The sequence below is a fragment of the Berghia stephanieae genome, chromosome 9 (assembly GCF_034508935.2).
Source record: "Berghia stephanieae isolate SIO BIC M18660-M18661 chromosome 9, UCSD_Bste_1.3, whole genome shotgun sequence".
Lineage (NCBI taxonomy): Eukaryota > Metazoa > Mollusca > Gastropoda > Nudibranchia > Aeolidiidae > Berghia > Berghia stephanieae.
This window is the reverse complement of record NC_088368.1, coordinates 46,131,087-46,158,608: the sequence shown is the minus strand read 5'-3', so window position 1 is coordinate 46,158,608 and position 27,522 is coordinate 46,131,087. Positions and strand designations below refer to the sequence as shown.

The window sequence follows — 27,522 nt, the reverse complement described above, 5'->3', positions numbered from 1 at the left end:
GGCAGCAGTGTGTTTAATATCATATCAATATCATGAAAATGTAATGGTAAAAAGGTAGTGCTTTAACAATGGTTTAAAACTATCTATAGATTTTGCTTCTCTTATCCCTCTGGGCAGGTCAATCCACACAAGGGGCCCAGTCTGGGTAAAGGAATGGCCACCATAAAATTTATAATCATAAGTATTTCTAAGAGTAAGCTTCGTTTCGCCAGTAGACGATCGTAAATTCCTATATATCTTTTAATGGCATCAAGTCAATTTTTAAAACAAATAAATATGGATATTTATCGCTTCGATTACAAATATGAAAATACAACAAGGCGTCAAAGGAAATTCAAAAATTACAAAAGATAAAACTCTCCCCCCCCCCCCCCCCCCCCCAAAAAAAAAAAAAATAGAGGAGACCAATCACAATCGAAAAATCCAAAATTTAAACACTTAAATCAGAGCAACTCTCGGTTAGCCCTGTAACATGTTCATTCCATTTCCCTGAGATCAAGCTAAAATAACCAATGAATTAATTAGATATAATTATAACAAAATACATTATTCTCCCTCTCTGATTTTAGGGGGGAAAATCTGATTTTAAGATAGCGTAATAGTAAAAACATTACAAGGTGTTACAATTATCTTAATATTTGTCTTAAAAGTCATTTCTGTATTGCATTTTCTTAGAGAAATTGGAAGAGAGTTCCTGACAGAACACGCAATCACCAATCAGAAAACTTTTGGAACTTTTATGGGAACAGTAAAAAGGGGATGATCACTAGATCTTAAAGTTCTGGAAGGAGAGTCCTACAATGTACGCATAAATATGAAGAAGCAGTTTTGTTGATACATCTAAAGCAAAGGACAGCAATTTTGTATTTGAGTCATAATTCAACAGGTGGCCGGTGAAGTGACAAAAAACATGGCTGTGATATCATATGATCTCTTTCCTTTTTTCTTAGAATGATCCTAGCAAATTGTGGATGCGTTCATGGAAATAATTTGGAATATCATAAAAAAGAGAATTAGAGAAAATTATCCAACAAAATATAAATTTTGAAACAAGAGTTTTTACGGCAGTACTTTTTTTTTTTAAATTATAATTGTGAAAACGTTCTTTATCAAAAATACAGTGTTTGACATAGGGTGTAGGGGGTTTTTTCCATGGATAAGTCATTTTGACAAAAGATACCATGCCAACGTTTCTAGCATTTTTGTGTGAAATAAACCATTTCCTTGTTAATCAAAATTAAGTTGTTTTGATCGGAGGTTGTGAGGGTTTCTTTTATTACAGGTAAGGACTTGGTTGGTTTTTTTTATCATTTAATTTTAATTTATTCACAGACATCAGGTCTTGAAAATTTCAATACAAGCAAAATCCATAATTTTGCAAGCTGAAAACAGGAAAATTTGCAAAAATTTGCGGTTAATTTTCCTAAAAACCAATAATTCGTTCATGAAAGAGAAAGGTATTTGTTTGTTTTTAAGGGTTTCACTGCGCTTGCAACAAATGTAAAGCCATATCAGCACCAGTAAAAAAGAAGAAATTGGGATAGTAAAAAAGAAACTATTTTTGATTAATTATCTTTCACGTTCTACACGAGCTGTCAAATTAAAAGGAATTATTTTTATTAAAATCAATTTTTTTTTTGTCTTTTAAAAAAATTATTATTATCGTTTTTTTGTTTTTTGGTTTGCTTTTCTTTGAAATATTTGGAAAATTTGAAATATTTTGAAAATTTGAAATAAATTGCCAAAAATTGAAAAAATTTGAAAAATTTGGAAAAAATTTCCAAACAAATTGCAGGTTTCACGGCCACAATGCAGATCAGTACTATTTTGCACTTTTTTGCGGCCACGGTGCCGGAAAGCTGTTCCATCTCCTGGCATCTTACTGGTCATGAGAGGACAGACCAAGACCCATAGACCAGCGCTACCAAACAACTCCACTGGTGTCTTCCTGACACCTACATAATAATCTTTGATTCCTTTCTTCCTCTCATACGACAGCTGGCCCGTGAAAAGGTACCGGAGTTGAGATGACAAAAGTATGACAAACAACACATTCAGAATAAGACCTGCAAAAGTATGAGCTGTTAATATAAACTCGTTGATTGAGTAGAACCCGAGCATCAACCCGACATGTGGTGCAATGAGCCCAGGAATTATGGTCCAGGTGAAGCCACCTTTCAAATCAATGAAAAACTGCCAGTTGTAGATGTTGCAGTAAAAAGCAGCAAAGGTCATGTACACCACCATGGAAAAGAAATAGCGATGATTAAAGTAGCCGACACAGTATCCAGAGAAAAAACAGTGGTGGTCGCGTTTGAGGATGCATTCCTGACAGATCTTACAATGATGTGAGCGAGGGGGGACGCTGATTTGACACTTGTCACAGAAAACCCACCCCATCCCTGGAGACGAGGTAACCTGCTTGCAGCGTATGTCTGTGGTGATCATCATAAACATGTTTGTGTAGATGTTCAAGGCACAGAAGCTGGCGATGATGGTGTGTAGCGTCATGGTGTTATTCCAGGAGCTATGATAGTGAGGTGACACGATGAACATCTCGAAGTAGAGAAGCCACAAACCTCCAAACCAAAAGAAGAAAAACAAGGCCCATTCATAGTGCTTTCTCGGAAGGTGAATCATTTTCTGTTGAGTTAAACTGCCTGAAATGAACAGGAAAGAAAAGAATGACTAGGGTGATGAATATTGACATTCGCCTATTTATTCTTAATATGTGAAACTCAAATTTAAAAAACAAACAAAAAAAAAAAAAATTATATTCCTGAACAGGTGGTAATAGTTTTCTTGTGTTTTTTAAAATATTACTATCAACATTATTGTCTTTATTATTATTATTATTATTATTATTATATATTATTATTATTATTATTATTATTTATTATTATTATTATTATTATTATATTATTTATTATATTATTTATTTATTTATTATTATTATTATTATTATTATTATTATTATTATTATTATTATTATTATTATTATTATTATTATTATTATTTATTATTATTATTGTTATTATTATTATTATATTATTATTATTATTATTATATTATTTATTATTATTATTATTATTATTATTATTATTATTATTATTATTATTATTATTATTATATTATTATTATTATTATTATTATCATTATCATCTTGTTAATGTTATATTATTATTATTATTATTATTATTATTATTATTATTATTATTATTATTATTATTATTATTATTATTATTATTATTATTTATTATTTTATTATTATTATTATTATTATTATTATATATTATTATTATTATATTATTATTATTATTATTATTATTATTATTATTATTATTATTATTATTATCATCATTATTATTGTTTTATATTATTATTATTATTATTATTATTATTATTATTATTATTATTATTATTATTATTAGTATTATTATTATTACTCTTATTACAATCCAAGCCGGTCTATTGGGACGGCTCGGTTCCCGACAAATCAACCTAATTAAGCAGCGGCCAAGAAATCGAGTGATATTTCACGTCTTAATCTGACTCTAACAATGAGAGACAAATTTGCCCGCTCAAAATAAATATTGAATATGCCACTCATAATGGTAGCATAAGTAAGCAAGGGATTCAGAATGCATTGTCTACCCATTCATCTCATTGAACAAACAAACTATTTGGGGGTGACAGCTTTGAACAAACAAAGCCATCACTCTTTACTCATGGCACCATTGGTCAGTTTTCCTGCGAACCTAGCATCGTGGCCATTGACCCATGACCATGAATGTGACGATGGCAGTCGATGACACTGATCTGTGATGACTATGACGAATGGTTCGACGACACACCCGATTGGCTGTCACGATAGATATGACTAGGGGAAACAGGTAAATCCTATTGTTCACATCTCTGTGATGAACGGTACCACTACACACTTGGTCCACCGTCCCTGAACGGTACCACTACACACTTGGTCCACCGTCCCGTTAGAGACTAATTTGCATTTTATGAACCATCGTTTTAAATGATTGAAGACAACTTAAAAGCTCTGTAATGGGGATGGTCATTGTCAAATTTCGTCCCCATTAAGCAGTGGGCCGTCCCAATTAGATGGCTGGGAATTGAAAAGGGTATGACTTTTCATATAGAAAAAAATCTGTTCCCAAGGAATCCTCCCAATAAAGTGGCTGTCCCTAATAAGCAGCAACACCAATACCGGACTGGATGGTATTATTATTATTGTTGTTGTTCTTATTAATATTGTTGTTGTTGTTCTTTTCATTATTAAAATAATACAATATCATTATTATTATTATTATGATTATTTCTATTATAATTATTATTATTATTGTTATTATTATTATTATTATTTATTATCATTATTATTATTATTATGATTATTTCTATTATAATTATTATTATTATTGTTATTATTATTATTATCATTTTGGATCAGTAAAATGGCATGTTTGAAACTGAAAAATGGCAGCATTTAAAAATAATTTGGCTACATTTTTGGTTGATAGAAAGAATCCGGGTAACTTAATTTTTTTTTAAAAGGCTAACTTTTAGCCTTGGAACACTTTAAACTATCTGGCCATGGTCTCTGTGTAAACAAAGCAAGATAGCAACATGGGCCTCACTCCTTTGCCATTCAATTCAATTCAATTCAAATATTTATTTATTGGCGGCATTTTAAAAATGTTTCATAGATAATGTAGTGAGACTAATAGAAGCCTTTGACCGACATAGGTTATAACACATAGTGCATAAAAATACATAGTAATACATTTTCCTTTAAAACATTCCCTCATCAAGATTCCAATCATGACACACAAAGAAAAGTAACATAATATTATATAATAATATATATATATATATATATATATATATATATATATATATATATATATATATATATATATATATATATATATATATATATTTTATATATATATATATATATATATATATATATATATATATATATATATATATATATATATATATATATATATATATATATATATATATATATTATATATATATATATATATGTACGGTTAGATTAATTACAAATATTACATTTGCATGGCTGGCATTTTCCATGAGAGGATATGACTTTTGAAAACATTAAAATTTGAAATTTTCCTGATGTGCTCGGGAAGTTCATTCCAAAGCACAGCAGCAGAATATCTGAAAGATCTTTTGCCATAAGACGTTGTTCTGACCCTTGGAATATCAAGGAGGTTTGAATATCTAAATTGTATCTGTTAATTTTCAAAATGACCATATCAGATAGACAAGGAGGAGCAATTTTGTATAAAATTTTAAACGTTTCCAAAGCAATTGTTCTCATTCGTCTTATTTGTAGCGAGGGGACTTTGGCCTTTGAAAGTAATTGGTCGTAGGATCTTTTGTCATCTTCATAAATAAAATGCAGTGCTCTTTCTTGTATCTTTTCAAGTTTATCACAATTTGTTTTAGAACAGAAATGCCAAGCTAGTGGACAGAAATTGAAATTTGACAATACAAAAGAGTGAAATATTGTTAACTTGTTCAATTTTGAAAGGTATTTTCCAAGCCTTTTTAAGACATTTAATTGCTGAGAAGCTTTACGGCAGATGGTTTTAATGTGTAAATCAAATTTTAGTTGGTAGTCTATGTCGATCCCTAGTAATTTTACAACTTCTTCACATGTAGTACTTGCAGTTCCAATATGGAACGTGGGTTTCTTTGTGTGTGTTTTTGTACCTACTGCAATTGCCTGGAATTTGTCCGGGTGCTTGCATGCAATTTATTTCGAACCACTTGATAAGAATTTCGCTTTCATTTTCGATAGTTCTTAAAAGCATATCGAAATTCGAATGAGAATATGACAGGGTATTATCGTCAGCATAATTATATAATTTTCCCTCTCTGATAAAGTAAAATATATAATTTATAAAAATGTTAAAAAGTAATGGTCCAAGAATTGTTCCTTGTGGAACGCCTTTTTAGAAGCAGAAAAAGAGGTCAGAATACGTTCTGTTTTTCCTTTATCAGTATCAGACAGACTCTGCTGATACTGATACTGGTACTAGTGCGGGGCGGTCCTTGGCAAGCTTAAGGACCACGGTCCTACGGTCCTTGGGAAATGAAGACCGCAAGGACCGGTCCTAGGACCGGTCCTTTTCGACATTGAACATTCCTGAGAGACTGTTGGAAATTCGAACCGGTTTGACCTTTGAGACCGTGGGATCGTTCATTCTTGAACCGTTAAAGACCGCTACACGATGAAAACCGTGGTCTACAGGAGTAAAACACACGGAGTAGTCACACTCATTTCAAATTGTAACCTAATTAGAGAAGAGGGGTGATGCCTTCTTTATTTGCTCACCGTACTTCATTGTTACTTCGATAATTTAATAAAATTTGAAATTTATCCCCATTAACGGAGATAATGGCATCGCCCAAGGCGTTGATCGAGTTGTTCGTGGCGTTGATACACACACGCAACTCCTACCCCCCCCCCCCCCCCCCACAAACACACACATTAGAGGGCAGCGAGCATTGAAGAGTAAGAGAGAGACGTGAAGTTATAATAAGAGGGGGTGGATGAGGTAATAAGAGGGGTCGATGGTGACTTTTCGCCAGATCTAACAAACTCAGCTACCCATTCATTGCTGAGTAGACAGGGATTCGGAAAAAAATCGACTGCACCCGGGATCGATCTCTGGCCCTTTGCGTATAAAGAGAGTGCTCTATAAACTGAGCTATCGGGGTCCCCAAATATTCTATTGGACTTTTTTAAAATTCAGACGTTATAACTGGGTTTTTTGGAAGGAAGAAACTAATGAAACTCATATTATTTGATTAGTAAAAACACCAAACGAAATTTTAATATTATTGTATTATTTTAAATGACAACACTGCGATAGAAAGGAGTGGTGACAAGAGATGGACAAAAGAAAACAAAAAATCGGATTTGCTACTTGCTAGGTTCGACACACACACACACACACACACACACACACACACACATCTTTAGTAGTCACATACATTTCAAACAATAACCCATTAGAGAAGAGGGGTCATGCCTTCACCATAGATCATTGTCATTGCGATCATTATGGTGTAGTAAATTTTGAAATTTACCCCGTATAATGGAATCGTCCAAGGCGTGCGCCTCCTGTTCCCCCCATCTCACACACGAAAGGGCGGTTTGCGGAGTGGAGGTTGGTGGTCGTCTGCCTGTATGGTCGTCTGTGTCGTTTAGTGTATGGCAAAGGGGGGTGGGTGCGATTAATTAAGTGGGATGGGTGGTGATTGGTGGAAGATAGGCAACCGAAGCAACGAATCGCTGGGGAAGTAGTAGGCTATCAGGGTTGCCAGTTTGTCATTTTAAATGCCAGATTCCAAAAATCTGGCATTTTTGAAACCGTTTGGCATTAGAAAAATCATTTGGCATTTGGCATTTTCATTTGGCATTTTCTTTTCTTGTATATTATACTACAAATGACACCTTTTCTTAATTATTTCATTACCCCAACAGGAAATTTAGTATAATTCAAAAAAAAAAAAAGAAAAGAAAACACGCAAGCCACCAGGATATGATAGTAAATTGTCTATCAAAAGTGAGTAGTTTTCTTAGTGGGGGTGGGAGTCAACAGACTTTGGCATTTTTTTGAGTGTTTTGGCATTTTTTGAGTCTTCACCTGGCATTTTGTTGAAAAATAATCTGGCAACCCTGTAGGCTATGGCGCGAGACCGTAGGACCGTGGTCCTTGCAAGGACCGCCCCGCACTAGTTGAAAGGTGATAAGAAGTGAGGACCGCCGCCGGTCTTCCCCTATGGGACCGGTCTTCGGTTCACAGCTAAAAGACCGTGGGACCGCGGTCCAGACCGGTCTTCAGCGCGGCACTAACTGGTACCCCTTCCTCGGACAGTAGAAGGATATTATTAAACAAACAAAAATAATAAAGGTGAAAAAAATTAATTCGAAAGTAGTCTGTGATGTACCTATGGACTAAATTGCTTCACAAAACCAAGTATTATCTGGCCAATCTCCAATAAAAAGATGGCCTCTCTCATCAGGGACATCAACCTCCGAACAGTGCCCCGCCCCCTGCCCCCCCCCCCCCCCCGGTGTTTGGGCAAGCAAAATGGCGATTGAGTCCGAAGAGCCACGGGAGACTACACTATAGACTTAGACTCGAGTCTGAATTGCCACTATCACAATGACTACTAATAATTATAATATGAATGAATATGAATAACAATGAATGTAGGTAGTCGCATCGCCCGTGGCTGAGCCGCTGATCGAGCCCCGATATCGATGTTACGGCTCTGGAGTGAAAATTGTGTTTACCGGTGAACATAGTTTTACTTCCATTGCCGTGGAATCGCTTCCTGTGCACTAATTTCGTCACTTCCGGTCTCATTTTAAAGAGGAGAAGCCAGCGCATCAGGCGGCGTTTTCAGATTTTTAATCCGTTCATTCTTTGTTCAGATGCCAGCTGTTTGAAAATTTGGTAAGTTTTAACTTCATTTTAAATACATTTTTCATTATATTACCTATTTTTAATTAATGTTATATTATTCGCCAACCATTTTTCTCTATTTGTGTGAATTTTGGTGGTGATTGATGCTGGCGAAAGCGTCTTTTAGTGACTTTAAATACGATGCGTGTTCATGAAGTTGGCGACGGCCAACCAGGATTGCCTCTCGATGTATCCCCGAGTCTCCTGTGTACAGTGCAGTCTGTAAACTATCGACTGCGTTTGCTTTTGTGACTTGTATAAATAATTTCAAGCTAAATAATTGCTGTAAAAAGACTGAAAATAGTCCCATCCATAATTTTAGTTTTATTTTATGAATGAATGTTGAAACTGAAATGACTTTTTAACTGGGATGATACCGGACAACTAAAAATTATGTTCCACTGATATTATTTTTTATCTTTTATTTTTGTTTGTTCTGCAGGTTAAGTGTGTTGGTTTAATTTAATGTGGTTAATTTCAATACAAATAATACAGAATAGCATGATAGAGCCAATTCAAGTATATTTCATTCATTACTTTACTCTTTACCACAACAAAAATTATTATATAACTTTTAATTTTGTTGATTTAATCATAATCGAAGTACTTTTTTTGTTTTCAGAGTCAGACGTTCATTATGACACCACATTTTCATGTTTCATTTCCTGCCTTGTATTTTTAAATATGAAATTGAAATAACAATATGAATTTGATTGTCTGCCACCTCCAACTCCCGTCGTCTGCCGCCTCGAACTCCAGTCGTCTGTCTTGTATTTTTAAATATGAGATTGAAATAACAACATGAATTTGATTGTCTGCCACCTCCAACTCCAGTCGTCTGCCTCCTCCAGCTCCAATAATCTGCCTTGTATTTTTATATATGAAATTGAAATAACAACATGAATTTGATTGTCTGCCACCTCCAACTCCAGTCGTCTGCCGCCTCTAACTCCTGTCGTCTGTCTTGTATTTTTAAATATGAGATTGAAATAACAACATGAATTTGATTGTCTGCCTCCTCCAGCTCCAATAATCTGCCTTTATTTTTAAATATGAAATTGACATAACAACATGAATTTGATTGTCTGCCACCTCCAACTCCAGTCGTCTGCCGCCTCGAACTCCAGTCGTCTGTCTTGTATTTTTAAATATGAGATTGAAATAACAACATGAATTTGATTGTCTGCCACCCTCCAACTCCAGTCGTCTGCCGTCTCGAACTCCAGTCGTCTGTCTTGTATTTCTAAATATGAGATTGAAATAACAACATGAATTTGATTGTCTGCCACCTCCAGCTCCTATAATCTGCCTTGTATTTTTGAATATATGAAATTGTAATAACAACATGAATTTGATTGTCTGCCACCTCCAACTCCCGTCGTCTGCCGCCTCCAGCTCCAATAATCTGCCTTGTATTTCTAAATATGAGATTGAAATAACAACATGAATTTGATTGTCTGCCACCTCCAACTCCCGTCATCTGCCTCCTCCAGCTCCAATAATCCGCCTTGTATTTTTAAATATGAAATTGAAATAACAACATGAATTTGATTGTCTGCCACCTCCAACTCCAGTCGTCTGCCGCCTCTAACTCCAGTCGTCTGTCTTGTATTTTTAAATATGAGACTGAAATAACGACATGAATTTGATTGTCTGCCACCTCCAACTCCCGTCGACTGCCTCCTCCAGCTCCAATAATCTGCCTTGTATTTTAAATATGAAATTGAAGTAACAACATGAATTCGATCGTCAGTCTCCCCCAACTACTTCTGTATCATTGCTTGGACTTCGATGTATTTATTCAGTATCATTACCTGGATATTGCCTGTGTCTACATTCCATGCAGCCAACAACCCAGAGTGCCTAGATTTTGTTGTCTTCTGTCTTTTGCCACATATCAGCCATCTTATGGATTTAAGCGAGTCAGTACGTGAGTACCCTTTAATCTGTTCTCTTAGTGATGTTGAATGCAAAGCAATTATCAAATTTTCTAAAGTTCATTTCAATTTTAATGTAGTTTAATAGTTATTCATATGATACATCTCTTCGAGATGTTCAGTTTGATATATGACATGCCTATGTTGCAGAAAGTTTGCAAAGTGTCGGTATTTATCGGCTTATTGTTTGTTATTATGTAATATGTTACGTAATATTCAATTTTGCATTTTCAGGTTAAGTTTTCTCTACCACTCTTATGTAGTTCTTGTTTTTAATTTTGCATTTTTATCACTGACCATGTTTGCATATCTAAAGCGGCAAGCTTGTTTCTCCCGAGTACTGTTGGTGCCCAAATGTCTTGTCCAAGGATGCAAAAACATTGGGCAGTACATTTGCAAGTTGCATTTACTGACACTTGTTCAACTTTATTTCTAGCCCTGTTCATTGTTTTTTTGTTTTTTTTTTTCTTCTCTCCGAATACCAGTCATCTTTCGTCTGTTGCTCATTTGCCAATGCCAAATATTAAGTGCCTTCCCCAAGGACACAACTTTAGTGTCTAAATTCATACGTTTACGCTCCTTTCCTCTTGTTTTAACAATTTTTGTGTTCAAAATTAATCATAGCCATAGTATTGTAAGCATGCTCTGGAAGAAGACCACCCTCAAATCTGTTTTTAAAGTTATTATCCGTTCCTCGCGTCTTTTTTTTTCATTTTCTAGGGTTATGTAATTGCATGACGTTGCATAATATTGCATAATAATCATTTAATTTTTTTTTAATTTGCTTCGTCTTTCCTTTGCGATCATTTTGATATATGGTTTTATATGTATTCCACCCCAAATAACCGTGATTTTCCATTTCCCCCGCTTTTCGGTTGCTCTCTGGTCACAGTTTTAGTTTCTTTTTTCCTCTTAAATTATATTAAGTATTTTGGTCCACTTTTGCGGACTAATAATCCCGTAACTTTGGTTCTAATTGTCACATTGTCATAATTTTGGTACCATTGAAAAGTGTATTTCTTGCAGAATAGCATGAGACTATTTTGAAAACAATTGCTGCAATCTCAAATTTTCATGCAACTACCTAATGAATGATATTGATATGGACCATGGACCATGGACTCCTCCTCCAGACTCCAGACAAGAGATATAAAAACCATCAGCTTCGTTTATTTCAAATTCCAGACTAAAATGATAAAACCTATGATATAAATCCGATTAAAAGAATGTCGAAATTGGCATTGAATACATTCTATCATCGAGAACCGCTCACATAAAAAATTTTCCGGCCTCTTTGATTACGGCAGTCCCCAGTGACCGTTGTTTGTTTACTGTTTCGGAATGGAATGTGTCTATCTAAAACATAACTCCAAAACAAAAGAACGGCGTATCGACTTTTTTGGTCAATGGACGACGTCGATACATGATTAGATAGTGATTGGAGAGTTTTTACTGAAAATAATACTAATTCACAATAATAGCCTATTGTTGTCGTAGCGTTACACTATTATAAATTATTTGACATGAGCGAAACTTTGAAATTGTGAGACACTTATATTATCTTGAATAAATCAAAAACGTCTTCTCCGATACTAAAGTTAAAGATCGCTCGCTCATCACCAAAAGTCCAATCGCGGCTCCTTCAAAAACCTGAAGTTGAAACCGAAAGTAGAGAATAGAGTAAGAAAAATTGATCTCTTCCTTTCGGAAAGTTTATAATTGTATCAGAAGCAATGGAATTGTATAGTGAGCACGAGAGTCTGTTACTCAATGAATCACAGCAAACCAAGCGTCCTTCTGGTGCTGATGTAGATAACACCAAAATTGATGAGACGAAGTCTAAAAAGAAGAGAAGATCGAGCCTTGCTTCCACCCGTAGATCAATCACTGGGAACGTTCCGTCTAAAGATGGTTTGTATTTAAATTAATCATTCAACACTGGGCACTGTTCAGGATTCAGGGGTTAATGTCCATGACGAGAGGCGGCTCTCTTTTTTATGTTTACATTGTAAATTGGCCAGATATGTTTCGTTGTGGCTATGATGATTCAGAGTATATGTTGCAAATCCGTTCTTCTTAGTCTTAGGATCTCTCTTTTCTCTTAATTAAATCAAGTAGGCCTACCTTGGCCCAGGCCTCCACACTGCCTTGCCTCAGAAATGTCAACTTCCTGATCTATGACTAAGACCTGCATTGATTTTGATAGATAGGTCCTTTTCTGAGGATGGAATTTTGGAGAGCATCCGCTACAGGGAAATTTCATGAAAATGTCAACCGAAGGGGTGTTTTACTTTTACAAATTCTTAAGAACATATGAAAATTTTGGTACCAATTTGTTCGAAAATCATTCAGGATTATGAATATAAGGATGTTTCGTGCATATTTGTGATACAGGATGCTTATTATAGCTTTATGTAAGGGTATCCCCTATTTGAAGAACGAAAAGAATATTTTCTCAATATTATAAATCTTGCAACTTCTACAAAATTATAGCCACCTTTGTTGTTGTTTATTGATATTAAAACAATTATAAGTATCAGGAACCTATATAAACATTCAAATTTACGATTTAAATGAAATGTTGTCCTCATCGGTCGTTTTAATGACCTTGGGAAATTGTATGTCAGTCCGTTACCATTAAAACAGTATTTTTTCATCTACGAAAGATGTGATTGTTGTACAGACTCACTATTTCAGATTTTCTGTTCTTACATGAATGGCTTTAGCACTGTACGATAATTTTTCAAGAAATTTATCATTTAAGGTACTTTTGTTGGGTAACGGACTGACATTTTTTAGGGTAACGGACTGACAGTAACAGACTGACTAATTCTATTTTAATTCAAAGACAATATATAAAAGTTGTTTTTTAAGTCTCAAGAGTAATGTCCACTCCAATGTGTTTCAACTGACCAGGCAGCCATTTTATAAACATTTGGATCATAAATTTCAAACACTGGTCTTCAACATCAAGCCTGCTATTTTGCAATAGGTAAGTTGTATCTTTTAAAGCTTGTGAATCTTCTGTCACTTGAAGATTTTTGCTATGTTTGAATTGAGGGAAAAACAATGTTTTTTGTTCTATAATATCCTTATGACAATGGAGCCAGTAGTAGTCTTCTGTTAAAGGGGCAAGAAGCCCTGGGAGGAAGAAAAAGAAATCAAACATTTAAATTAATGTGAAAAACTTTTGAGTCACTGAGGCTATAAATGTAGTGGGTCAGCAAGCTGTTTAGCTGTGTATAATGTCAATATTTTAGTTGTTACAAAGTAAATTGATACAAGTTTTTTATTTTCTTAGTTTTGCTGTATTATTTTTAAGAAAACAAGATTTGCTTTTTATTCCGATTTGACTTTCATAGCTTATGATGTAATTTCGCTCAATTTTCTTTATTCACAGGTTCAAGATGCCTACTCTATCCATGGTTCAAAAGCAGAGGAATTATCAAGAAAGACTGAAAACTGATGGGCATTACATTGTTTAGGAAAAAGATAGGCAACAAAAAGCAGGAGTCTCAAAGAAAACTTGAAAGTGATTGTAAAGGACGCTTAAAAGAAATAACGGGATTTTTCAAGCAAAATGGAAAAAAAAAGAGAAAAGCCGATCAATCTACAACTCCAAAAGAAAGTAAACCAAGCACACCTAAATACACATCTGCCTCACACTTCAGCACAGGAAAGTAAAATACTGAATTCAACTTTGAGTTTGAGGGTCTACAATCCTCTCAAAATTAAAAAAAAAAATTAACTATGCCTGTACTGCTAAGGGCATCCAATACATCAACCAATGGTTTTTTAAATATTTTAATCATGGAAATGGGCTTTCAAGATGAAATAAAATAATTTGATCAAAAATTTCTATTTGGACAAGAAGTACCCTTGGCGAGCACCAAGGGAAAAAGATTTCATAATTGTGAGAGATGAAAAAAGAGAAAGGACGAAAATTCAAAAAAGTTTCCTGTAAAAACCCGCCCTGAAAAAGAGGTTGTCAATTGTTAGTGAATTTCATCAAGGAATCAAAATTGGCTTAAGTTTATTTTGCTCCCTCAGAACCTCAGAATTTACTTCTAAGAGAAGAGAAATCCCACACTCTGCATAGGAAAATGAAATTTTTGAAGATCTTTCTCAGATCTTATAACTGGCTTTCTGGTCAAGTGCAGGTGAGGAAGAGATTGACTGCCAATACTATCGACCAGTTTGCAGTGACGGTCATGTCCTATTGACAATTCCTAAACTTGAGGAATCAAGATGAAATACAGAATAAAAATTAAGCTTCAAAAATAAGTACCAAAAGAATGTTAAACCTTCCCCAGTTTTAAAGTCCTTTCTTATCTACATTTTTTTTTTTTTTTTGGATAATTTAATTTCATAGTTGAAATAAAATTCCCGTTTGGCTTTGACAGAATAGATTTAAACTCCATGAATCATTATTTCCTTATTTAATTTTTTCAAAAGCAAAGTTGGGATCGAGGTAATCAGATGTCACCCATCGAGTTACTCATCATGCCCAATGTAGCTTGACATCCATATAAAGAAGAGTATTGGTTTGATCAATCACACTGGGTATTCAGTGTTGCTCATAATTACATAATTTGTTCTTTGCTCTGGATTTTATGTAGTAACCATTATTCTGAGTAATAAAATTCAGAGGTGTCAGTCCTTACCATCCATTGTCAGTCCGTTACCGACACTTTTTCAGAGACTGCAGATTCAAATTTTGGACAATCTTTTAAAAATTGCTAGTGGGTTGTAGAACAACATCTCGTGGTTACTATAAAAGAACTTATATGTTACTGGAAGGTTTAACTTCAGAAAGTTTGATCCATCTACATATAAAATTGAAAAAGATGGATTTTCTGATGTCAGTCCGTTACCAACATTATAATGTCAAAAAAATTCAAGTTGATTCAGATTCATCTTTATCCTTTTGATATATGATAAGGGCGGACATGATACATATCCATGGGAAATATTAGCTCCATACAATAAATACATTGCATTTCAGAGCACAAAATGTATGCATTTTTGGTCTGATTTGTCAGTCCGTTACCCGTGGAATTTCCCTACAATCTAAGCGCAGAATCATATGGAACTGTAAAAATAGATCTAAGTACCGTCTTTGAGGACTAAAAATAGCCACTGCGATAAATTTATTAGTCCGCACATATTACCCACTACTTTAGAATATTTTTTTGCATTTGTATTTGTTATTTGTTTTTTATTATTTTAATATTTCTTATAGATCTGAACAAGTGTGTATGAAAGGTACCAGACAAACAAAACATTTATTTCTTATAAACACTTGTTTAATTCATGTTTCTTGTTTTCAATTCACGTAACAATCAGATCCCGATTGCTTCAATTTTATTTTGGCGTGGGGTGGAGAGAAAAAGGGGCCGTTTTGGTTTTGTTTTGTTTATTTTTGCTCTTTTTTTAAAAAATCCACATCAACAAGTGTCATTTGATTGACGGGTGTCAATGTAGTTATGCTGCTTGTAATCGTAAGTTTGGTGAGGTAAAAGTATCATCATCTTTCAACTAAAAACACAACACATACCGCTCAACAACCATTTAAGCAAAATTACAAAAGACACATCCCCTTCCTGTCCCCTATGTCAACACCCCAATGAAACAGTAACACACCACTTGCTTGAATGTCAACCTCTTGAAGACCTGAGATGAACATTCCCCCCACCAAATCCAAGCATCAGTAACACACTTTATAGTCACCTGGAACAACTACAAAAGACGTCTAACTACTACGTCATAGCACAAGACCGAAGGGCTAGAGCTCAGGTGGTCGCTGGTTCGGATAAGTAAGTAAGTAAGTGAGGTAAAGGTATAATGTTTTTACTATTGGAAGCTGCTATTTTCACTGTAAAGTGATTGTGGTGTAGGCTATTTTCACTACTATGATGATAATTTGGTAGCCGATTGTTTCCGTACAGTAACAATATCTTGGTTGGCTATTCTAACAAGCTATGTTGCAACACTTCATATAAGATGTTTTCGGATAACTCAGAAATTGAAATGTTGAAATTTCTTAATCTTAAACATAATTTTTAAGAATTTTCGTGTATCTCAGCCTTTCTATTAAATTATTAAATTTCAGTTCACAAACTGTTCTGGTGAAAAATAACGATTAGGGGAAAAAACACCCACAAATTAAAAAGTGAAAGAGAGGAGAAGAGAAAGAAGGCACCCCCCCAAAACAACCCTGAAATTCTATGTGTACGTTTGTTGCTGTCAGAATCGCCACTGACCATGTTACTAAAACTAGTACGTATTTTTCGATGCTGTTTTGCTATGAGAACAGTTAACATGAGAGAGGTCTGCTACGAGAACAGCACCTATTTTTCTTGTTTATATGAGTGATGGTAGCGACTCATCATCAAAAATCTGACTTTATTCTGATCCAAATCGATTCAGACATATTGTATGCAACGCAACAACTATTCCAAGCACAGATTGTAATAGTGAACAATGATAATAACACTGGTGGGAATGAATGATGGTGCGTGTGTATACATAAAAACTTTTATTGATATTATTATACAAGGTGTTGGTATGTGTGTGTGGGGAGGGGGATGGGGTGGTGGCATTGATATTAGAATGAATGGTGAAGTGATGAAAAGAAGCAGCTAAGTGTTAATTATGTGAAATGGGGCTGGAGTGTGTGTCTTGGTGTGTAAGTGTAACACACTGTATACACACATCTGCCGTGTAGATAGATGACAAAGATACACACATACGTAAAACTGTCAATGTCACAGTAGATCATTAGTGGTCAAAATTGCCTGTCACAATTTAAAAACCCCTTAATTTATCTAATGTTTAAACGTTGACTGAGTGAAATTCGTTTAGGTGACGTGCTGGAGATCAAAGTATAAAAGTTTGTTTGAGGAAAGAATGTAATTATATCAAGGAATGATAAGGAAAATATTGGGGCCATTCGAATTAGTTTGAGTAGATTGTGCATTCAGGCAAACCATGCTTGAGTATAATTAAAACAACTATTTTCTTTTCTAAAATTAGAAACTATTTACAATGAGTATGTCTAATCAATCACTGCAACTCCTTTGTCAAATACTGAAGCGGATATGTAACATTTTTTAGTCATATCGTGCACTTCCCACTGCGTGGAATCAGCGCTATTTCAGTTGGAACTCCCAAGGGACCAATAACCCTCTCTGCTCGCTACCTGCGTGAGGTCATTGGAGTTCAACTGGTATTAGGCAGTGCCGTGTCCAATGGGGGCAATTATGGATATTTATGGTCTTATAATATGTCTGTATAGCGGGAAAACAATAACAGACTCTTTCACTTCATTACTTTGATTTGAAAAATCAGTTGTCTTTCTAAACATCAGTGAAAATTTGACATTCTTGTGGTTAATAGTTTTCTTTGAATATCACAAATTGGTGATCTAATTTTAAGTGCTTGTAAATTATGGTGCACTTAAATAAAAAATTTGTTATTCAAAACTCAGCGGCAGTATCTCAAGAATTTTAATAAATATCAAAAGTACACATATGCATCTATGTTCCTGTGCAATATTATCATATTGGCAGTTGATTTTCTTGATTTATTCATGGTTTAGTAAGTTCTGTATATTGTTTTTACCAATTCCGTTCCTCTCAAACAGTTATGTTGATCATAACAGTAAACTGATATGATTTATGTCTTTATGTGGTAAAATAACTCATAAAGATAATATTTTATTGTCCAGTAAAGACTAAAAACCAATATTGTGTATGATGTCAATATCTCAATTTACTATCAATCTGCCTATAAAGTATGACTTCTTTACAAGAAAAAAATCAATCACCCAACAAGGTTACTGGACATGCTACAAATATTGCAGTAACAATCATCAATTACAACTAACACTAACCACTGGTACTGTTAAATTAGATGATTTGCTCAAACAGACGGACATAGTATGTGGACAAAAGAGGATTCAAAATTATGAGGGCATATAGTTTATTCCAAGTAGTAACCTTTTTCTCTTTATTGACCAACTACATTCAAAACGAACACACTGTCCATACAGGTTATATAGAATCATCACCTTTCCTTCAAGAATACACATTTAGTCATTGTCTTTTAAAGTCATCTGATATACCATTGAACTCCAGTCAGTCAAATTTAGAGATAAAACAACTGAATAACAATCAGAGTCAAATCAGTACAACACCACAGACATACCACAGAAAGGTCATCTAATTTATGGGATATCACTGCCATATATATCTGGACGCTTCAGTCTATAAAAAGTTAACATATTCACTTGTGCACAAAAGGAGAACTTGAACTTACATTATATTACTTATTCAACATGCAAGAATACCCTAAACATTGACACCTATATGACACTATAAAGTCAGCATTTCCTGAGACAACCACACAAAAGCAGTACCGTATACATCTTCAAACTATAATGCCTAACAGTCATAAAAAAAAAAAATTTGACTTGCATCGTAAGGGATTTAAGTATAGAAAAAAATTATCAAGTCATTAAAAAGTTGGCTTTCAAATGTGCCCAAAACTCATAATATTTAAACCAGTTAAATGCTTAAAAAATAATATTAGTATTATTTTCGTCTAATGGTTTATATTTTATTCCTAAACTGATATTTGGACATAATTCATGGCATGGAATACTATGGGAGAGAAATAAGGATCTCACCAAGTCATGCCAAATATGAAATTTACAATAAAAAATTCATATCTTTTAAGGTTTTACTGCCCGGACAACAAAACTTGGCATGTGTCAAGATCATCAATTTTACTTTATAATGATGCTTATTTCAAACATTTTCTGCCGCTGGGAATTAAATTATTGATATGCAAATTACAACAAATTAATTTCATTGATAGCTCAAAAACCACTAAATTGACACCTCTCTTATGAGCAGTCTTAAGAGGATACATTATTATCAACCATGGCATATAGGGAAAGAAACCCTTGCTTTGCTTGTGGTGAGGGAACAATTTTCATATTTGTGTTAGCAACTGAGCAATACCATGAAATATTGCAACAATTAATTACCATCAGCGGCATCACAGATTCCCCCTGACCGCTATCTGTTCCACCCATGGGCTGACTCCACTAATGGGGTCAGGTTGACCTAGCACTGAAATACCACTCAGAGGGGGAAATGCCACGCAGTGTTCCGGATAGAAGCATAAAAATTTGCACCCAGGGGTTTTTGAGTATGCTGAATTCAAAAATCGCGGGAACCAACTTGTATCTCCGGTATTTCCCGCCAAAAATTAAATATTCAAAATGGCCGCCATCAAACTCGGATTTGCCTGTATTTTAATTATAAATGCTCCGATTTTAGAGATTTTGGTGTCTATATATATGTATATAAGGGCGAGGAATACGATAAAACACATTTTAATTCCATTATATTAATAGTTTCCTCCCAAAATGAAAAACAACATTTTATAATGTTAAAAAATCCAAATTGACCTCATATTTACGAATTGTGCCATCATAGTAATCGTTCTCAGCTAATAACTGACAATAACTTTAGTTTTGTTCATGTGAAAATCACACATTTTTATCAGGAAGAGAGCGCTACAACTATTGTCTTTTCTTCCAAGCACAAATTTTCAGCATTAGCCCATGATCGAGTTCATGAACAACTAAATGCAATGGTGAAGGGAGATGGTGGTATAATAGGAATAACGGAAAGTGATACAGCCTTGAGAAGGTGGATGATAGCAGGACCAGAAATGGCTAGACTATTAATGGAGTACAATGACAACCAGTCCAAAAAGCTAAATGACACTGAGCGCCACCATGAACAAATACCAAGTGTGCAAAAGACTTTCCTGTCTCATGTTAAGAATGTCACTGACGTAATGGAGGAACTTGGTAACCCATTTGCTGATACAAGTACAGATCTGTACTCACTTGAAACAAAACAAATAATGTCTGAAAGGGTAATAGAAGCTGTGAGGTGTGCAGAAGACATGGGGAAAATGCAGTATCAGCAATTTCTTGAGGACCGCATCAGTAGCAGTGCAACTGCTTTCAATGACACAATACATAAGAACAATCTTCCTCTTCTGAACTCTGTTGCTACAAAGAAATCAAATGCAACCTCTAAGATTTCCAATCTTCAGAATGATGTCCAGCTCTTCTCCCGTATGTATATATCATGCCAATCTCGGGACAGTGATATGGATGCCTTCTTTGCTCACGAAAATCATGCCTGGCCTCCATCCTTGGCATCCAATGGCATAATGCACCATACAAGCAAATCAGATTTATTGGAATGTTTGGAGTCACTTGTTCCGCAACCAGAATCCATCCCAAAAGTTGATGTCAGAATAATTGACGGTGCTGCCCTTGTGCATATGCTTGATCCACATAGATCCAGTATTCCGATTAGGACATTCAGGGACTATTCACAGTTGTTGTTTTTGCCCTATATAAAGCATTTACTGCAAGACGTGGTTCGCATTGATGTTGTCTGGGACGTTTACAAGGAGAATAGCTTGAAGACACAAACACGACAGGACCGTGGCAGCGGTAATCATATCCGGGTTGATAACACCACTAAGACTCCTTCAAACTGGAAAAACTTTCTTCGCTGCGATGCAAACAAAGAAAACTTCTTCAAACTCTTCTTAGCTAGTGCCTTACAAGAATTTGAAACTCCAGCACAGAAACAAGTGATCAGTACACATGGCCCGAATGCTGTATCATCTCCTATAGCTGATGTGTCAGGCTTGTTTTGCACACAAGAAGAAGCAGATGCCAGACTCTTGTTCCATGCTTCTCATTCCTTCTGTCATGGTCTCAGCAAGGTGATGATACATGCAACAGATGCTGATGTGGTGGTCATTGCAGTAGCAGTATCAAGTGTTTCCCATAACTGTGAAATTTGGATAGCATTCGGACATGGTAATAAACTACGTTACATCCCTTACCATCTAATTGCAAGTGAACTAGGTAAAGATGCATCTTATGGACTTCTTTTTTTCCATGCTGTATCAGGCTGTGATACTGTTTCAGCATTTCGTGGAATTGGAAAGAAAACGGCTTGGGCTATTTGGCGCAGTATGCCTCACCTAGATCAGGTCTTTGCCCGCTTATCCCATGCTCCAAACCAATTATTCCCAGAGGATTTACAGCAGATGGAAAGATTCGTTGTTCTCTTGTATCAGCGCACATCCCCCATCAGCAGGGTAAACGATGCCAGAAAGCAGATGTTTACTCAAAATTGGAGAATAGACAACATTCCACCAACATCCCATGCATTGGAACAGCATGTCAAAAGGGCTGTGTACCAAGCCGGGCACGTCTGGGGACAATCACTTGTAGGAAACCCTGAACTTCCATCACCACAAACGTGGGGCTGGCACAGAGAAGCAGATGATTCTACATGGACTCCGTACTGGACCACTCTTCCAGAGGCAGCCAATGTATGTCAGGAACTACTTAAATGTGGATGCAAAAAGTCTTGTACTAAGAGATGCAAGTGTGTTAAAGCAAACCTCCAGTGCAAATTGTTGTGCACATGTTCAGGTCAGTGTAATAGACAAATTTGAACCCAGACGCAACATGTATTGTTTAATGCTCTTAGTTTTACAGCTATTCTTCCTGATAAAACTGCTTATTGTTACATGCACAGAACTGTTTTAACATTCTTTATGGAAGACTTAAAATATTTGTATGGTTGCTAAAGTCATAATCCTGATAATCAGCTGTGAACGATACCTGTAAGACTGATAAATAATGGTCAGTTTAGATTTTTAAGCATGTTAATATATTGATTTTTTTCATTTTCATTGTAAACTATTACTTTAATACATTTGAAATATATTTTATTGCATTCCCTGACCTCAAAAACATATGAATAGACACCAAAATCATTGAAATCATTTAATTATTAATTAAATTACAAATAAATCCAGTATTTGAAAGTGGCCATTTTGAATTTAATTTTTGGCGGGAAAATTTTGAAAGCTATACATTTGAAATAGGTTTTATTGTATTCTCTGACCTCTTAAACATATGAAAAGACACCAAAATCATTGAAATTGGTGACTTATTAACTATTTACAGACACATCCAATTTTTAATGGCGGCCATTTTGAATATTTAATTTTTGGCGGGAAATTCCAAAGCTACAAGTTGGTTCCCGCCATTTTTGAATTCAGCATACTCAAAAACCCCTAGGTGCAAAGTTTCATGCTTCTATCCGGAAGTGCACGCCAAAATCACATATCTGCCCCTTTTAAAGTCATTGTCGCTTGCCAGGTACCATTTGTGAGCTTCTAATTGGCCAATGTGTGAACTTTTGTAAAACAAGGTCATGGAGAGATTCAGGGGATAAGGTTTGAAGTCGGTCCATGAAATTGTGTCGTCTAGCTCTCTTCTCTTCTAGGAAGTCTCAGGTTTGAGAATTTGACACAATGAGAGTCATTTTAATTCATCCATATTTGAAGGATGGGTTTTCTGGTTAAAAAATTTTAAAATGTGTTTTTTAAAGACTATAAAAATACTGATGAAGGTTATGAATGAATGTCAAGTTTTATGGGTGACAAATATGTCAATACTGATGAAGGTTATGAATGAATGTCAAGTTTTATGGGTGACAAATATGTCAATACTGATGAGGGTTATGAATGAATGTCAAGTTTTATGGGTGACAAATATGTCAATACTGATGAGGGTTATGAATGAATGTCAAGTTTTATGGGTGACAAATATGTCAGTGCTGATGAAGGTTATATATGAATGTCAAGTTTTATGGGTGACAAATATGTCAGTACTGATGAAGGTTATGAATGAATGTCAAGTTTTATGGGTGACAAATATGTCAGTACTGATAAAGGTTATGAATGATTGTCAAGTTTTATGGGTGACAAATATGTCAGTACTGATGAATGTTATGAATGAATGTCAAGTTTTATGGGTGACAAATATGTCAGTACTGATGAAGGTTATGAATGAATGTCAAGTTTTATGGGTGACAAATATGTCAGTACTGATGAAGGTTATGAATGAATGTCAAGTTTTATGGGTGACAAATATGTCAGTACTGATGAAGGTTATGAATGAATGTCAAGTTTTATGGGTGACAAATATGTCAGTACTGATGAAGGTTATGAATGAATGTCAAGTTTTATGGGTGACAAATATGTCAGTACTGATGAAGGTTATGAATGAATGTCAAGTTTTATGGGTGACAAATATGTCAGTACTGATGAAGGTTATGAATGAATGTCAAGTTTTATGGGTGACAAATATGTCAGTACTGATGAAGGTTATGAATGAATGTCAAGTTTTATGGGTGACAAATATGTCAGTACTGATAAAGGTTATGAATGAATGTCAAGTTTTATGGGTGACAAATATGTCCGTACTGATAAAGGTTATGAATGAATGTCAAGTTTTATGGGTGACAAATATGTCAGTACTGATGAAGGTTATGAATGAATGTCAAGTTTTATGGGTGACAAATATGTCAGTACTGATGAAGGTTATGAATGAATGTCAAGTTTTATGGGTGACAAATATGTCAGTACTGATGAAGGTTATGAATGAATGTCAAGTTTTATGGGTGACAAATACGTCAGTACTGATGAAGGTTATGAATGATTGTCAAGTTTTATTGGTGACAAATATGTCAGTACTGATGAAGGTTATATATGAATGTCAAGTTTTATGTGTGACAAATATGTCAATACTGATAAAGGTTATGAATGAATGTCAAGTTTTATGGGTGACAAATATGTCCGTACTGATAAAGGTTATGAATGAATGTCAAGTTTTATGGGTGACAAATATGTCAATACTGATGAAGGTTGTGAATGAATGTCAAGTTTTATGGGTGACAAATATGTTTTATTTACAGATGACAGTTCAGATCTTCCAAGCAGTTACAGCTCATCGAACTCTTCACAGCCTCCGACTGAAAATCAAAAAACGTCAGTTTCTATCTTTTCTTTAAAAAAGTACTTTTAATTTTAATTATGGATGTGCTCGGATTTACCATTTACCCTTGGCAGGTCATATTATAAGAAAGCATTAGCAGGCCATATATATGTAAACAAATTTCATTCCATCCAGTACAAATTATATGTTATGCCTTTTTTTTATTTTTACTATACATGTCTTTGACTGTAGCAAGGTACTCATTCACACCTGAGTTGGGGCCAGCGTTTTGCAATAATGCTTCAGAACTGTTGACCCAAAATGCTTGGGACCGAATTAATAATTCGGATTATTGTTTTGAATATTTTAACAAATAAAACTGCTTGTAAACGTCTTACATTTACAGGAGATTTGAGCCCCTTTACGAATCGGCACAGTCAGTTGCACACATGATTCTGTGTTACATATTATTTTATTGTTTCATTTTCTTTTTGATTTTGTTTCTTTCTTTTTTCCTTTTTTTTTGTTGTTGTTTTCTTTATTCTTATTTATCTTTTTTACTTTTTCTTCATTTGTTTTTATTCAATTGGAAAACACATACAGTTTGAGTATCTTAACTTAGACTTACAATGAAAACCAAGGACCTACAGACTGTGGAGGGGGGGGGGGGGGTGTGAGAGAGATGAAGAGATTTTTTTTTTTCTTCATTCACTGAATGCCATTGAAATTTTGTGATAGTAGAAGATGACAATTGATGCTGCGTTTTTTCAAAGAAAATTGGGAAACCAATCAAATCGCTTCAGAACAAGGGGTGTTTTCAGATTGCGTTGCAGTGAGATTTCACGTTTAACCCTCTCGTTTGTTCAGAAAGTATCTGGCAATCGGTAATGGTAACGTTTTAGATTAACTCATTCAATCCTAGAGGCTTTTGCTACTTTTCAAAATTGGAAAATATGTATTTAAAATGAGCATGTACATAGATAGTTTTATTCAACAAACCATAACATGTTAAAACTGAAAACATTAGCTTTAATACTATGCCTATAATTTGTCTCATAAAAATGTAATAAATAGGCATGGGGTAAAAGTAACCCGGGTAAACTATGGATATTGCGTAAGACCTTGCATAAAATAGGTGAACAATCTTTCCAATTTTCGAACTCTCTCCCATCGCACATGAGATGCTCCCATTAGTTGGCAACTTTCAAATCTCACTTAAAGTTTGATCTTTTTACGTCGTAAGTTGCAATACTATTATCATATTTTGTTGTTGATAAATTGAATTCATATCACTTTCCCATCTACACTTGTCTTACCGTAACATGTTCTTTGTTATATCACTGTAAAGCGCTGAGAACCTGTGACTACAGGCTAAATCACTATATAAATGCCAATTATTATTAGTGTTATGAAAAGAAGAAAAAATAATAATAAAACATCCGTATCATATAAATGTTAAACTTTGACAGAGACTTAAAAATATGTTTTTGTAAAAAAGTAATGTTTAACTCTCTCAAGTTTTCCCTCAATTTGTTCTATTTTCCATGCATATGAACCTGAGAGAGTTAAGCTAATGTTTATTCCCACCTTTATCATTGGTTGTCTACGTCCTGGTGATGGAAATCTTCTCATTTTGACATCGGCCTTTCAGATTGGAACCAAATCCGTTGAATCTCCGCATGGAGGAAATTATTCAAGAGTTTAAAGATCACATTTCAAGGTATTTTTTTTTGGTCAATCAAACATTTTATTAGTCTTTATTCTAACTCTGTGCTTTAGGGATATAAAATGCAGGAGACTTTTCTTCTTCTTCTTCTTCTTCTAATTCTTCTTCTTCTTCATCTTCTTCTTCTTCATCGTCTTCTTCTTCTTCTACTTCTTCTTCTGCTTCTTCAACCCTCAGAGTATGGTTGGTGGGTGTAAAAGTTCAGTAAATTTTTCCCTCCTGAATCATATATTTAATTCTAAAGAAATTAAACATTTCCGTCGGTTGTGTTAACATTTTTAAGATACTTGATAAAAAAAAAGGACAATAGCTGTTTTTCTCTTGTACTTTTTTCTTTTTTCTCAGGTTAAGTCAAGAATGTGCACAGTGGAAACTTACTCTCAAAAACTTGGAAAAAGAACAAGAACAAACGAAACTGTGAGTAGAATTGTTTTTTTTTAAAATAGATCATGGGTGCCAGTTTTCCGGTTCATGCCGGAATTCCGGTTTCGCCATATCTCAAAGTCAAATACCTCCGGTTTCAGTGTTTTGAGTAAAATAACCTAATAGCATCTCTCCTAGAGAGAGACAACTGCACTGTAAGTATTTCACTATGTATTATAAGTTGGTTTTAAAATAAAATTAATTTCCTCATTTTGTCAATAGGTTTGCTGTGTAATCATTTAATAATGGTATGAAAACGGTGATGAAATAAGAGTAAAGTTTAGGCCGCATTTTCAGTAGGAACATTTTCAGGTTTGGCAAAGTGTCTAGATTTTAGTTTCAGGTTTCAGCACTTCTTCCTGCTGGCACCCATGTAATAGATTCAAAAGCTATTCATTTTACAAGTCAGGTGAACAGGTCTCAGAATTACAGGAAAATATATACAGTAAAGGCAGTCAACAGATATTAAAGGGACATGGTTGTCCAGTTTAATCAAAACATATTTTGGTAAAATCACAGTGACTAATAGAAAGCCGTGGCTGGAATGCCCCCAGGGTGATTGACCTTTTATTGTTCTGGACTGGTGGTTTTTCCATCACTTCATATCCTCTCTGTCTCCTCTCTGTACCTGTATACATATCTTTGTGACACCAGGCTGCTAGAAGTTCTGGACTGTAAAAAGTAATAAAAAACATGAATATAACAGCTTCATAAAAGAACAAAATACCAAATACGGAACGTTTCGGGCTTAAACCCTTCTTCAGGCAGAAGTCGTCTATGTGGAATTTAGTCATGTATTTATGTCTTTACTGTTTTTTGTTGTTGGCTGAAGAAGGGTTTTGAGCCAGAAATGTTCTGTGTTTGGTATTTTAAAAAATTTTTTAAGCTGTTATTTCATTTTTGTTTATTGCTTTTTACATTTCTGCCGACTTTGACGGATCGTCTGTCTTTGATACTGAAATTTGGTGACAATTACAGATTTATGGAGTTGTTAAAAGTATTACGGAT

The 27,522-nt window shown here is 34.7% G+C and overlaps 2 protein-coding genes across 2 annotated transcripts in view; one reads left to right on the top strand and one right to left on the bottom strand.

Moving 5' to 3' along the window:
* Positions 1-1,298: 1,298 nt before the first annotated feature.
* On the bottom strand, positions 1,299-8,093 carry LOC144980335 (putative palmitoyltransferase ZDHHC24). Its single transcript, XM_078927996.1, has 2 exons — positions 8,008-8,093; positions 1,299-2,660 (listed from the first exon to the last, which is right to left on the bottom strand). The coding sequence occupies exon 2, from the start codon at positions 2,638-2,640 to the stop codon at positions 1,660-1,662; it is 981 nt and encodes a 326-aa protein (XP_078784122.1). The 5' UTR covers positions 2,641-2,660; positions 8,008-8,093; the 3' UTR covers positions 1,299-1,659.
* Positions 8,094-12,108: 4,015 nt separating this feature from the next.
* The window catches only part of LOC144980334 (uncharacterized), a 32,576-nt gene continuing 17,162 nt past the window's right edge, over positions 12,109-27,522 (top strand). Inside the window, exons 1-4 of the mRNA XM_078927995.1 lie at positions 12,109-12,376; positions 24,346-24,418; positions 26,017-26,085; positions 26,437-26,508. Of these exons, the coding sequence (XP_078784121.1) occupies positions 12,199-12,376; positions 24,346-24,418; positions 26,017-26,085; positions 26,437-26,508 (392 nt within the window). The 5' untranslated portion in view covers positions 12,109-12,198. The remainder of the gene's footprint in view (positions 12,377-24,345; positions 24,419-26,016; positions 26,086-26,436; positions 26,509-27,522) is intronic.

Bases quoted from the DNA above. Each gene is read 5' to 3' on its own strand.
- LOC144980335 (XM_078927996.1), bottom strand. From the start codon at position 2,640: ATGATTCACCTTCCGAGAAAGCACTATGAATGGGCCTTGTTTTTCTTC.